At 35.6% G+C, this 14,332-nt stretch overlaps 1 protein-coding gene across 3 annotated transcripts in view; it reads right to left on the bottom strand.

The window, feature by feature from the left end:
- Window positions 1–14,332, bottom strand: part of DDX4 (DEAD-box helicase 4) — a 66,752-nt gene that overhangs the window by 25,489 nt on the left and 26,931 nt on the right. The window contains exons 4-7 of one of the 3 annotated variants that reach the window (XM_060146078.1): window positions 12,462–12,539; window positions 10,155–10,205; window positions 5,904–5,963; window positions 850–951 (exon numbers count right to left, since the gene is read on the bottom strand). In XM_060146078.1, the coding sequence (XP_060002061.1) occupies window positions 850–951; window positions 5,904–5,963; window positions 10,155–10,205; window positions 12,462–12,539 (291 nt within the window). The remainder of the gene's footprint in view (window positions 1–849; window positions 952–5,903; window positions 5,964–10,154; window positions 10,206–12,461; window positions 12,540–14,332) is intronic. The other 2 variants (XM_060146081.1, XM_060146079.1) reach the window with 2 other exon arrangements.

Raw genomic sequence — 14,332 nt, 5'->3', positions numbered from 1 at the left:
TAATCTAAATTTAACAGGAATTACAGTATTTTTCTAGGAAGCACACAAAAGAATTTCTCCACAAATTATTTCCTTCAATTACAAATTACTTCCTTAAAATTTTTATTTTATTAAAATTATTTTATAAAAGTAGTTAGGGTCAATACTACACCAAAATATGATATAAGCAAAAGTTAAATTACCTCTGAAAAACAGCATGGTTACTGCCCCCAGAAATTTCACATTACATAATCTCACTGCTTATTCTCCGGAAAAGCACCCCTTGCACCCACAGTTCCCAAATCAAACTTTATCAGTCCTGAACAGCAACCCTCCAGATCCCTTCACTTTTTTTAAAGTGACAATTCACTAATCCACTATACATCTATTAAATCATTATTACAATTTATGTTTTTAGCTTCCACTATTCTGTCCTCCTCTGTTAAGTGACAAATGCATTCCAACAGTGACTTCAGAAAACAATACCTTAGCACCAAGGCATGATGACTGGTAGAATTTAGGTAGAAAGCCACATTGGTATAAAAGAGGTATAATGGGACACAGAGCCATAGAGAAGGCCACCTATTTGTAAGGTCAGCCATCTTTATCAAAGCTCTAAAATGTTTCACAGTATGTAATATTAAAGAAATGAGTCACACACACTGCTAAAAAGATTCATATATTCCCACTTAACTGTAAGGAATTACATGTGTCTAAAAAATAATATTTTATACAATATAAGTGATTATGTACCAACCACTATGCTTAACTATTCTCATATAATCATCATAACAACCTTATATGATAAGTATTATTTTTTATCATTTCTTTCGTAATAAATGAACACACTATTTGCAATCCACCACTAACTTGGACTTCCTAGAACAAACCCTCCACAGCAACCTCGGAAACTACCTCTTCCACCTCTTCTGGATGACCCTGAAGCTTCTGAATCATTTCCATCTTGACAGCCTATAATATTAAAACATACACGCAAAAACAACACAAAACAACAAGAAAGAGATACTGGGGACATAGTGGCCAAGTTAATTCAAGTCTTGTATAATTCAATGACTTTAATATTTTAAGCCATTAACAGATAGTTACTAAAAAGAAACGCTGTATGTGACCTATAAATGTTCAACTTCATTAGTATAAATAGATATACTACAGTATTTTAAAAACCTGCTACTTGCTTTGGGAGTAAAAACTAAAAATGACTAAAAGGAAAAAATGACAGTTGTAAAACACTCAAAGTTGCCACAACTGCACCATTAACAGGGTATTTCCACAATCCATGGGAAGAAAAAGTACTTACCATAAGTTTAGTGAGGTTACTGAACCTTCAATATACAAAAGTTAATTGTATTTCTATACACCAGCAAACAAAATGAAAATTATTAAATGGTATGTATCACTGATATCAATGAAAATGGCAAAGTAAGGGACTCCAAATGCTGCTACTCCAAAGAAGAAAAAAAATTGAAAAAACTGTTAGAATTAACATTTTCCAAACTGAAAATTCAACAAGGACTTGCATCAACCCAAGGAACATTTCTTTTTTTTAAAAAAAGGCAGATTCTTGGTAAGAGCAGTGATTTTGACCACAAGGCTATAAGACTAGATATCAAATACAGGAAAAGATGTGTAAAAAATACAAACACATGGAGGCTAAACAATACACTACTTAATAACGAAGTGATCACTGAAGAAATCAAAAAACACCTAGAAACAAATGACAATGGAGACACGACGACCCAAAACCTATGGGAGGCAGCAAAAGCAGTTCTAAGAGGGAAGTTTATAGCAATACAATCCTACCTTAAGAAACAGGAAGCATCTCGAATAAACAACCTAACCTTGCACCTAAAGCAATTAGAGAAAGAAGAACAAAAAAAACCCAAAGTTAGCAAAAGGAAAGAAATCATAAAGATCAGATCAGAAATAAATGAAAAAGATATGAAGGAAACGAGAGCAAAGATCAATAAAACTAAAAGCTGGTTCTTTGAGAAGATAAACAAAATTGATAAAACATTATCCAGACTCATCAAGAAAAAAAGGGTGAAGACTCAAATCAATAGAATTACAAATGAAAAAGAAGAAGTAACAACCGACACTGCAGAAATACAAAGGATCATGAGAGATTACTACAAGCAACTGTATGCCAATAAAATGGACAACCTGGAAGAAATGGACAAATTCTTGGAAATGCACAATCTACCGAGACTGAACCAGGAAGTAATAGAAAATATGAACAGACCAATCACAAGCACTGAAATTAAAACTGTGATTAAAAATCTTCCATCAGGGCTACCCTGGTGTCGAAGTGGGTGAGAGTCCACCTGCCGATGCAGGGGACACGGGTTCGTGCCCTGGTCCGGGAAGATCCCACATGCCGCGGAGCGGCTGGTACCCGTGAGCCATGGCCGCTGGGCCTGCGTGTCTGGAACCTGTGCTCCGCAACAGGAGAGGCCACAACAGTGAAAGGCCCGCGTACAGCAAAAAAAGAAAAAAAAAATCTTCCAGCAAACAAAAGCCCAAGACCAGATGGCTTCACAGGCGAATTCTATCAAACATTTAGAGAAGACCTAACACCTATCCTTCTTAAACTTTCCAAAATATAGCAGAGGGAGGAATACTCCCAAACTCATTCTACAAGGCCACCATCACCCTGATACCAAAACCAGACAAAGATGTCACAAAGAAAGAAAACTACAGGCCAATATCACTGATGAACATAGATGCAAAAATCCGCAACAAAATACTAGCAAAAAGAATCCAACAGCACATTAAAAGGATCATGCACCATGATCAAGTGGGGTTTATTCCAGGAATGCAAGGATTCTTCAATATACGCAAATCAATCAACGTGATACACCATATTAACAAACTGAAGGAGAAAAACCATAGGATCATCTCAATAGATGCAGAGAAAGCTTTCGACAAAATTCAACACCCATTTGTGATAAAAACCCTCCAGAAAGTAGGCATAGAGGGAACTTTCCTCAACATGATAAAGGCCATATACGAGAAACCCACAGCCAACATCATTCTCAGTGGTGAAGAACTGAAACCATTTCCACTAAGATCAGGAACAAGACAAGGTTGCCCACTCTCACCACTATTACTCAACATCGTTTTGGAAGTTTTAGCCACAGCCATCAGAGAAGAAAAAGAAATAAAAGGAATCCAAATCAGAAAAGAAGAAGTAAAGCTGTCACTGTTTGCAGATGACATGATACTACACGTAGAGAATCCTAAAGATGCTACCAGACAACTACTAGAGCTAATCAATGAATCTGGTAAAGTAGCAGGATACAAAATTAATGCACAGAAATCTCTGGCATTCCTATACACTAATGATGAAAAATCTGAAAATGAAGTTAAGAAAACACTCCCATTTGCCATTGCAACAAAAAGAATAAAATATCTAGGAATAAACCTACCTAAGGAGACAAAAGACCTGTATGCAGAAAATTATAAGACACGGATGAAACAAATTGAAGATGATACAAATAGATGGAGAGATATACCATGTTCTTGGATTGGAAGAATCAACATTGTGAAAATGACTCTACTACCCAAAGCAATCTACAGATTCAATGCAATCCCTATCAAACTACCACTGGCATTTTTCACAGAACTAGAACAAAAAATTTCACAATTTGTATGGAAACACAAAAGACCCCGAAGAGCCAAAGCAATCTTGAGAACGAAAAATGGAGCTGGAGGAATCAGGCTTCCTGACTTCAGACTATACTACAAAGCTACAGTAATCAAGACAGTACAATACTGGCACAAAAACAGAAATATAGATCAATGGAACAGGATAGAAAGCCCAGAGATAAACCCACGTACATATGGTCACCTTATCTTTGATAAAGGAGGCAAGAATACACAGTGGAGAAGACAGCCTCTTCAGTAAGTGGTGCTGGGAAAACTGGACAGCTACATGTAAAAGAATGAAATTAGAACACTTTAACACCATACACAAAAATAAACTCAAAATGGATTAAAGACCTAAATTAAGGCCAGGCACTATCAAACTGTTAGAGGAAAACATAGGCAGAACACTCTATGACATAAATCACAGCAAGATCCTTTTTGACCCACCTCCTACAGTGGAAATAAAAACAAAAATAAACAAATGGGACCTAATGAAACTTGAAAGCTTTTGCACAGCAAAGGAAACCATAAAGAAGACCAAAAGACAACCCTCAGAATGGGAGAAAATATTTGCAAATGAAGCAACTGACAAAGGATTAATCTTCAAGATTTACAAGCAGCTCATGCAGCTCAATAACAAGAAAACAACCCAATCCAAAAATGGGCAGAAGACCTAAATAGACATTTCTCCAAAGAAGATATACAGATTGCTAACAAACACATGAAAGAATGCTCAACATCATTAATCATTAGAGAAATGCAAATCAAAACTACAATGAGATATCATCTCACACCGGTCAGAATGGCCATCATCAAAAAATCTACAAACAATGAATGCTGGAGAGGGTGTGGAGAAAAGGGAACCCTCTTGCACTGTTGGTGGGAATGTAAATTGATACAGCCACTGTGGAGAACAGTATGGAGGCTCCTTAAAAAACTAAAAATAGAACTACCATACAACCCGGCAATCCCACTACTGGGCATATACCCTGAGAAAATGGTAATTCAAAAAGAGTCATGTACCAAAATGTTCACTGCAGCTCTATTTACAATAGCCAGGACATGGAAGCAACCTAAGTGTCCATCATTGGATGAAAGGATAAAGAAGATGTGGTACAAGGCTTCCCTGATGGCACAGTGGTTGAGAGTCCGCCTGCCGATACAGGGGACACGGGTTCGTGCCCCGGTCCGGGAAGATCCCACATGCCGTGAGCAGCTGGGCCCATGAGCCATGGCCGCTGAGCCTGCGGGTCCGGAGCCTGTGCTCCGCAACGGGAGAGGCCACAACAGTGAGAGGCCTGCGTACCGCAAAAAAAAAAAAAGAAAAAAGAAACAAAAAAATAAGATGTGGCACACATATACAATGGAATATTACTCAGCCATAAAAAGAAACGAAATTGAGATATTTGTAGTGACGTGGATGGACCTAGAGTCTGTCATACAGAGTGAAGTAAGTCAGAAAGAGAAAAACAAATACCGTATGCTAACACATATATATGGAATCTAAGAAAAAATAAAAAGGTCATGAAGAAACTAGGGGTAAGACGGGAAGAAAGACACAGACCTACTAGAGAATGGACTTGAGGATATGGGAAGGGGGAAGGGGAAGCTGTGACAAAGTGAGAGAGTGGCATGGACATATATACACTACCAAACGTAAAATAGATAGCTAGTGGGAAGCAGCCGTATAGCACAGGGAGATCAGCTCGGTGCTTGTGACCACCTAGAGGGGTGCAATAGGGAGGGTGGGAGGGAGGGAGATCTAAGAGGGAAGAGATATGGGAACATATGTATATGTAAAACTGATTCACTTTGTATAAAACAGAAACTAACACACCACTGTAAAGCAATTATACTCCAATAAAGATGTTAAAAAAAAAAAAGGCTGATTCTTGGTAAGAGCAGTGATTTTGTGGCATATTTTAACTTACCACAGTCCCATTCCCTGGCAATTCCACTTCTAGACATACCCCAAAAATGCAAAAACAGCGACTCAAACAGATAACTGTATATTAATGTTCACATAAGCATTACTCAAAACAGCCAAAAGTAGTAAGAAACCCAAGTGTACATCAACAGATGAATGGATTTTAAAAAGTACAGGAGAGGCCACAACAGTGAGAGGCCCGCGTACCGCAAAAACAAAAACAAAAAGTACACATACAATGGAATAGTAGTATTCAGCCATAAAAAGGAATGTAGTTTTCAGTTTCGTATCTCTGTCTTAAGTACAAATTGTTCCAAAACATGGTCCTTACCGCCTCTCTTGGAAAACCCTCTGTTCCGTGTTTGATTATCTTCACGGTCATTATTAGACTCTTGAATAAAAATTTAACATGTGAATAGCATCTAAATAATTACTTTAGTATTTACATTAATGTAGCATCTAAAGAATAGCACTGTCACAAGAGAAATTAGTAAGAAAAAATAAAAATCTTTATAAGTTAAAATATGAACATTTTAATTTTTAAAATAATTGTAACCACAGAAATACAAAGACATTATTCAGTCAATTCCCTATAGAAATCACCTACTATATCTAAATATTAAATGTTAAGCGTATAATTTGTCAAATTCTGAGCACAGCCAAAAAATAAGAATTTCATAAATATCAGTTTAAGTAGAAACAGTTTCAGAAATATCTAACCATTAAGTAGTGGGGATCTCAGAAATGCATGACTGTTCTTCTTATAACGTCATCATTATTTCTGTAACTTGCCTTTCTTAATAAATCTGAGATGTCAGTGTTTTTTTAATATATGCAAACTTTCTCCCATTCATCTTAATGGAGAAATTGGGGGATATCCTGGTTTTCTGTTTTTAATGACATTATCAAGTAACATTACCAGGGTTTCTAAATAGTGGTATGAGGATCACTACACTGAAGGCTGCCTAAAAATTATTAGTAAGTTGGAAAGAGCCCACCCCCAGAGATGTTTATTTTGAACGTGTAGAGTGACAGCAAGGAATGGATGATTTTTCTAAATTAAAAAATTATAACTTTTAGTAATAACTTTAAGCTTTCTAGAAGATTCCAATAAAGCCATGTTTGGGAAATACCGAGATGGTTTCAAGGGATCTTTGTACATATCACTAACGTTTAGCACCTGAGAACTTTAGGTCCCAGTGATGACACAAATGGCTGAACAGATTAGAAGCTATCAGATAAGTTTCTGCGCAAAAGTACTAATCTACTCAATTAATATTGTTTTGTAATAAACAATGGCCCAGAGCTCTTGTTGCAGGCTCCTATTTGAGCTGACATCAACAACTGACAAATATTCCTGAAGAGCCATCTAACATCAAGACAACTTTCTTAGAAGCAAGATATAATATGACAAGCGTGCTGAACAGTAAAGAAAGAATTTTGGAAAGATACTTGGAATAATAATTCTGGAATAATGATGACGTTAGCTAATATTTATTGCCTTACAGAAAAAAAAAAACTATGAATTAATCTGGGGCCTGACATGGAGAAAAAGGTCTCATATAATCTTTGGCCAACTGTTCTAAAACAAGCCCAAAGCTATTTTTACCACACTGGGAATTAAAATAGGCTGATGACATTAGCAGTTGGGTGAAGGGTACAATTACATTAGAAGAAGAAGGGTGGAGGAAACCCTCTGTACTATTTTCGAAACTTCTTTTGAGTCAAATGATTTCAAAATTAAAAATTAAAAAAATTATTTCTGTAGCTTAAAAAATAAAGCCAAGCGCAAACAAAAATGAGACGATGATCCCAAGATCAGTTATAATCTATTAATTATATAAAAATAATAGTAATAACAACAAATAGAACTTAGTATCTGTCTGGCACTGCTCTAAATGAAGTCTGTTTTAACTTTTTAAGTCCTCACAAAAACCTTACGAGGTGGGTATTATCCTCAAATTATAAACAAAGAAAAAGAAATGCAAAATTTTTTAAGATAATACAACTGACAGGAGGAGCATCTGGGTCTCAAATCCAAGGTGTCTGAGCTCCTTATCGCCATACTATACCAGCTATGGGACATGAGATTGCAGAGAAAATAACCACAGAACACTCTATACATCTGTGTGCAGAGAAAAAGCTTCTATAATGATAGCAAAACCTGCTCCTGGGCTTGCCAACAACTGTGAGAGTGAAAGAAATTTTTAGGAATATACACAGTTTTTTAGTATAGGGGAACTAAAACTGAGAATAGAAGTAAATAAGGAAAGGAAGGGTGGGGGGGAGGGATACACAAGAGGGAAGAGATATGGGAACATATGTATAACTGATTCACTTTGTTATAAAGCAGAAACTAACACACCATTGTAAAGCAATTATACTCCAATAAAGATGTTAAAAAAAAAAGAAGTAAATAGATCAAAGGAAGAAAGTAGACCATTTTGGAGGAGAGAAGTTCTCTCAAGTGCTGTGAGAAACTGGAATTTGTGCTCAAAAGCACTCTGGCTCATCACTAGAGTCAACTGGGGAGGAAGGAATGTCTTTGGTGAGTAGAAATGATCTTGAATACTAATTAAAAGTTGGAAAACTAGGACAAGGAGAAATGGAAAAGGATAAAAATGGTGATGTTTTTCTTCTCTCAAATATTAGTTGTATGTTACATATGTTTTCATTAAAAGAGGATAGGAGAAAAAGCAGACAAAAGCAGGGAGAATGAGACAGAGTAGTTTGGAGAAGCAGTCTTAACTGATATATTAAAACCCCACCATGTTCCAAAAGGGTTTTAAGGTGATCAGGTCTAGGTTTGGTTTTGATTTTGAGAATCACAGTTAAGATCAAGTTTCAAAAAAAAAAAAAAAAAGATCAAGTTTCAAATATTTAATGAAGATAGATGACATTTACTGGTTACCATGAATGTGTCTGGGACTAAGCTTCATGCTTTTACACACATTCTCATTTAGTGTGCCTAACAAGCTACAAAATGAATGGTCTCCATTCTACAGAAGAGGAAATTGTGGCTCCGAGAAATTAAGCAACTCGCTCTATGTTATTCAACTAGCAGATAGCAGAGCAGGGACATGAAACAAAGTTTGGAACTCCAAAGTGTATTATGTTATAAAGATTCCATAGATCAGTGGTTACCAAACGAAAGAGGCATCAGAGTCACCAGGGATGCTTTTTAAATACAGGTTCCAGGGCCTCACCCAAATCTACTCAACCAGGCTCTCCTGGAAGAGTAATGTTAATTATTGTAGTCTACCTTATGGTAACATTACTCTATTCTCATCATTCTCTGTATTCCTCCAAACCAGAGTGTCAGTACCTTTGACAGAAATGTCTTTGATTTCAGCAGTGATCCACAGTCTCATGAATCTGAATAAAGACCTATATGTCTCAAACTATATTTATATATGAAACTGGAATTCTGATTCATTTTTTTTTTCAGAGTGGCTAAAACCATTTTATTTTCCCACCAGTGATGTGATATAATTTTTATACGTACTCACCAGCATTTGATGTTGTCACTATACTTTAATTTTAGTTATTCTCTGATACCTCATTATGGTCTTAATTTGCATTTCCCTAATGGCTAATGATGTTGAGCATCTTTTCATGTGCTTCTTTGCCATGTGTATATTCTCTTCCATGAAATGTCTGTTCCTGTCTTCTGCCTATTTTCTAGTTGGATTTTTTTAAGTTGTTTGGAGGGTTCTTTGTATATTATAGATACAAGTCATTTGTCTCATATGGGATTTTCACATATGTTTTCCCACTGTGTAATTTTAGTTTTCATCCACTTAAAAGGATCTTCTATGAAGCATTTTTAACTCATTTTGATGAGATTCAATTTATCAGTTTTTGCTTTTATTGATCATACTTGCAGTGTCAAGTCTAAGAATTATTCACCTAGTTCTAGATGCCAAAGATTTTCTATTTTTTTTTCTAAAAATGTCCTGCTTTTACATTTAAGATTATGATCCACTTTGACTTAATTTTTATGTAAGGTGTGGAGGTTTAGGTTAAGGTTCATTTTTTGTTTGTTTTTGTTGAGGGATGTCCAACTGTTTCAGTACCATTTTTTGAAAAGTCTATTCTTCCTTGATAGCTTTTGCACTGCTGTCAAAAACAAGTAAAATGTATTTATGTCAGTCTATTTCTGGGTTCTCTATTCCATTACATTGATCTATGTATCTACCCTCCATCATTACTGCAAAATCTTGAAATTGGGTAGATTAATTCCTCCCATTTTAATCTTCCTTCACAAATTGTTTTAGCTATTCTTTTTTTTTTTACATCTTTATTGAAATTCTGATTCTTGACTTGCTCTTTCTACTATCCTCTTTTTCTTAAGGAAGCACAGCATTCAAAAGTTGCACTTTATAGATTAATTAAGGCAGGTGACAATAGGCCAAATTAGGATGGCTGAACTCTTGGTTAAGGCTCTGGCTATAGCTGCTTTATAAAATGGGTTTAAATAAAATAGAACTGGAACAGACTAAGATAATTAATCTTAGTTTCTCTTTAACATGTACTCTGGACACTAAATTCTTAAAGTCACTACAAAAAACAATGAACTTACCTCTCCAGAAACCAGAGCTATCACCTTCTTCAAACTTGTTATTTGAAAAACCTACAAAAAATATAAAATTAAACTTGCACATTTCTGAAAACAACAATTACCTATACCTTTGTAGAAGAAAGAAAGAAAGAGAGAGAAAGAAAGAGAAACATAGAAACAAAGAAACACTCTCTTTACAGGGACTTCTAGTCTTGATGCCCCTTTAAAACAGTATAAACCACATACAACTGTATATATAAATAGTGAATGAGAATTCATACACATTGTATGACAACTTCTTCCTGTGTCAGTTTATTAAAATACCAGCCAATCTTATATTACCTCAAATGTCACATATTCCTCTATACGTACATGGCTGTGTGTGTGTATATATATCACTATAACCACTATGTACTTTCTATTCAAAATATAAAAACTTTTTAAACTTTATAAATTAACTTGTAATCTCTTCATCTGCTGGAGGACAATATAACTAAATTATAATTCAATATTCAATAATTTTCCCCTTCTCAATAACAAGGAAATTCTGCCAACTTCTTTTTGTTTATAAAATTTTAAAGAAACAATCTTTCATCAAGCTCTGCTTTCAAATTTCTCATTTAATAAAAACTTGTATCTCCAGATTTATGCATCTCTGGAGCATATAGATATATCTCTAAAATTCATTTTAAAAGCATCCATCAAAACATTTCATAAAATTTTAAAAATTTGAGTCTTGATAAAATGATCTTTACTGCAGAGATACTCAGGGAATAATGTAAGTTAAAACTAATGTCAGGGCTTCCCTGGTGGCGCAGTGGTTGAGAGTCCTCCTGCTGATGCAGGGGACACAGGTTCATGCCCCAGTCCGGGAACATCTCACATGCCACGGAGTGGCTGGGCCCGTGAGCCATGGCCGCTGAGCCTGCGCGTCTGGAGCCTGTGCTCCGCAGCGGGAGGGGCCACAACAGTGAGAGGCCCACATGTCGCAAAAAAAAAAAACAAAAAACTAATGTCAATATGCAATGCCTATCAATTAGTATCTAACCTAAATAATAAAATACATTAAATTATGGCTTTGGTACTACAGAGACCAATCAGTTACTGTTTGACAGATGTTAAATTTATATGCAGGGACTTCCCTGGTGGCACAGTAGTTAAGAATCCGTCTGCCAATGCAGGGAACACGGGTTCAAGCCCTGGTCAGGGAAGATCCCACATGCCGCGGAGCAACTAAGCCTGTGCGCCACAACTACTGAACCAGTGCTCTAGAGCCCGCGAACCACAATTCCTGAGCCCGCGTGCCACGACTACTGAAGTCCGCACGCCTAGAGCCCATGCTCCGCAATAGAGTAATCCCCGCTCACTGCAACTAGAGAAAGCCTGCGCAGCAATGAAGACCCAACACAGCCAAAAGTAAATAAATAAAAAATAAATTTAAAAATACATATATATGCAAAATGTCTACATATAAAGTCATTTAACATCTCAGGTTCAACAAACCTATGTACCCTCCAGCATTAAACCTCTTGGAAATTTAATACCCAATTAGCATATACAAAATAAGTACCCTTTGACCTCAATATATGATTGGATGATACTTTTTCCTTGAACAGATATGCAATTTCAAAATAAAGATAATCCCTACAAAAAGACTATATATCACAAAACTTGAATTTTGAGTTATTTTATTCATTTAAATATTTGCAATCTTTGAAGTTGGTTCAGAAAAGGATTACGTTCTACTGCCCTCTACAATTGCCCCTTCCCCTCCATACACCTCTCCCAGAAAAGTCAAGTGCTGGGTCTCCAAAATGCTTGAGAAAGTCTTCCACCTACACACTACTGGTCTTGATCTTAAACTCTTACCTAAGTTCTACTTTACAGTTTTTAAAGTTTTTATGGAAAAAAATGTAATTTCAAAGCTTCTACTGGTTCTTTGCTCAAGTAAAGATGGCGACTCAGATTCACCTTTGGAAGTATAAGATAGATCTCTTGCTTGTGGGAGCAGGGAAAGCAAGTCATGAGTATAGTAGAAAAGAACTGGGGTTCACCTGTGGGGTAAATCAATTTGAAGAGATGTTGCAGCAAGTAGCATGGCTATTAAAAAGAAAAAAAAAAAGCGAAATAGAGTAGCAGACACATCCAAAGCAGCATAAACTGCTGCTCTAAACTATGACTAGGAAAGTGAAAGCACTCCCTTGTGATCTCCACAAAGTCTTGGGAAAGGCACACACTTTCTATGTATATTAAAGGGAAACAGAATTCAAAGACTATAAAACTTGGGGTCACTTAAGTTTTGATTGTAAGATATCATAAGCAGGTTACCTCTGTTTCCAAAACTCCTTCCAACTCTAAAGCCACCCACTGTGGATGTATTCTCTCTTGTATTAGACTCGCCAGGATCTGAAAAAGTTCAGAGAGAGTTAAAACTCTTCAACATACAAAATCAAGTGTGCCATCAATAACTAGGAATTAAATGAATCTGTGGGTTAAGGGAACTCCCAAGGACAGAGAGAGAGTAGTACAGGAACTTATAAAGATAAAATACACCTGCAACTTTTTAAAATCATTAAATTACACCAAAGTAAAAACAAATATACTATTGGTGAAATACAACTGTCTACTAGGTGTTATTTTACTAGTGACCTTTAATCAAGAAATTCAACTCTGATTTTCTATATATTGAAACCTCACCCTGATAGCTATTTACATTATACCCCTATGTGAAAGTCATTGCTACTGAAAATTTTACACTGCTGTCCTGTAATTATTCTGTTACTTATTCATTTTTCTAGTACTTCAGTCGCCCTCAGTCTTTCCACTTTTTAAAATTAAAATTAGGAAGGGACTACATAATAAAGAAAAAAATGCCATGAATACCACTCCCCTTTACCTCCCACCCCTCCATAGTATGTCCTCATATCAGCCTTATTAGCTTTATCCCCCACTACATGGCTCTGAACACCCAACATTTTAATTCATAAAACAACTTCCCATATTTTTCCTAGCAAAATTCTTTTCACTCTTCAAAAGCCGGGTTCAAAAGCCACCTCTTCAGTGAAGTCCTCCTTCAGTCCTCCAGCCATAGTCAATCCTTCAGTCACATTCCCACAATACACTATGTGTATCTCTTTTTTAGCAATATTTCTTTCCATGTGTTTCTCTACCACTAAATTAAGAATTTTGAGGGCAGAGTTGCTATGGCAAGCAGCACAGGTATTTAAAACAAAAACTTAGAACAGACATCCAAAACATCATAAACTGCCACTTCAAACTATCATTGGGATTAACTATCATTATCTTGTGATCCTCATAAACTGTCTTACCTCCATCTGTAATATCCTAGTTCAGAGGAGTTAAGGGATCTGTGAAACTCCTAATGCCAAATGCAAAATTGCATATATGCAACTATCAGTATTTTCATCAGATTCTAAAGAAGTGTGTGATTCAGGAAGTTCAGGCTTTTTAGGCCATACTTCACAGAAGATAAAAAGCTAATCAATATATATGTTAAGCAATTAAGAGTCAATTTCAAAACCATGTGACTAGATATGCAAGTTCTGAGAACAAATATCACAGAGATTGAAAATAGCGAAAATGTTAAATGGATCATTCGGGAAAGGGGTTATACTCATGGGTCTTCTATGAATTTCCAGGATTATATGTAGTATTAAAGATAGCTTTTTTTTCTTTTTTCTTTTAATTTTATTGGAGTACAGATGATTTATAATGCATTAGTTTCAGGTGTACAGCAAAGTGATTCAGTTATACATACACATATGTTTATTCTTTTTCAGATTCTTTTCAAAGATAACTTTTTAAAGTATTAACATTTACAAAGAGTTTTGATCAGAAATTTAATGTATTTCAACCTACAACATATGGAATTAACAATTTATAGTAAAGTCTCTCTCAGTGATGGCTTTCTCATTTAAAAAGGCTTTATTCAACAATGTTTAGAAGTCTTCATCAAAAAGTTATAACCCATTCTAAATTAGGATTTTTAAATATATCTAAATATTAAATAGTTCCCTGAGTATAATATTAAGGTATTTGTATTTCTAATCTTAGTAGTAGCAAACAAAACCCACACTTCAACCTCTTAGCACAACTACATGCTCCAAATCATCAACAACTCTTACTTAATATGCAGGCTTAAAAAACAAAATGTATATAGACATATTTAACAAATAAAT

This window comes from Lagenorhynchus albirostris, chromosome 3 (assembly GCF_949774975.1).
Source record: "Lagenorhynchus albirostris chromosome 3, mLagAlb1.1, whole genome shotgun sequence".
In the NCBI taxonomy this organism is placed as follows: domain Eukaryota; kingdom Metazoa; phylum Chordata; class Mammalia; order Artiodactyla; family Delphinidae; genus Lagenorhynchus; species Lagenorhynchus albirostris.
Note: the sequence above shows the minus strand (reverse complement) of the source record. Positions and strands in the feature narration are given on the sequence as shown.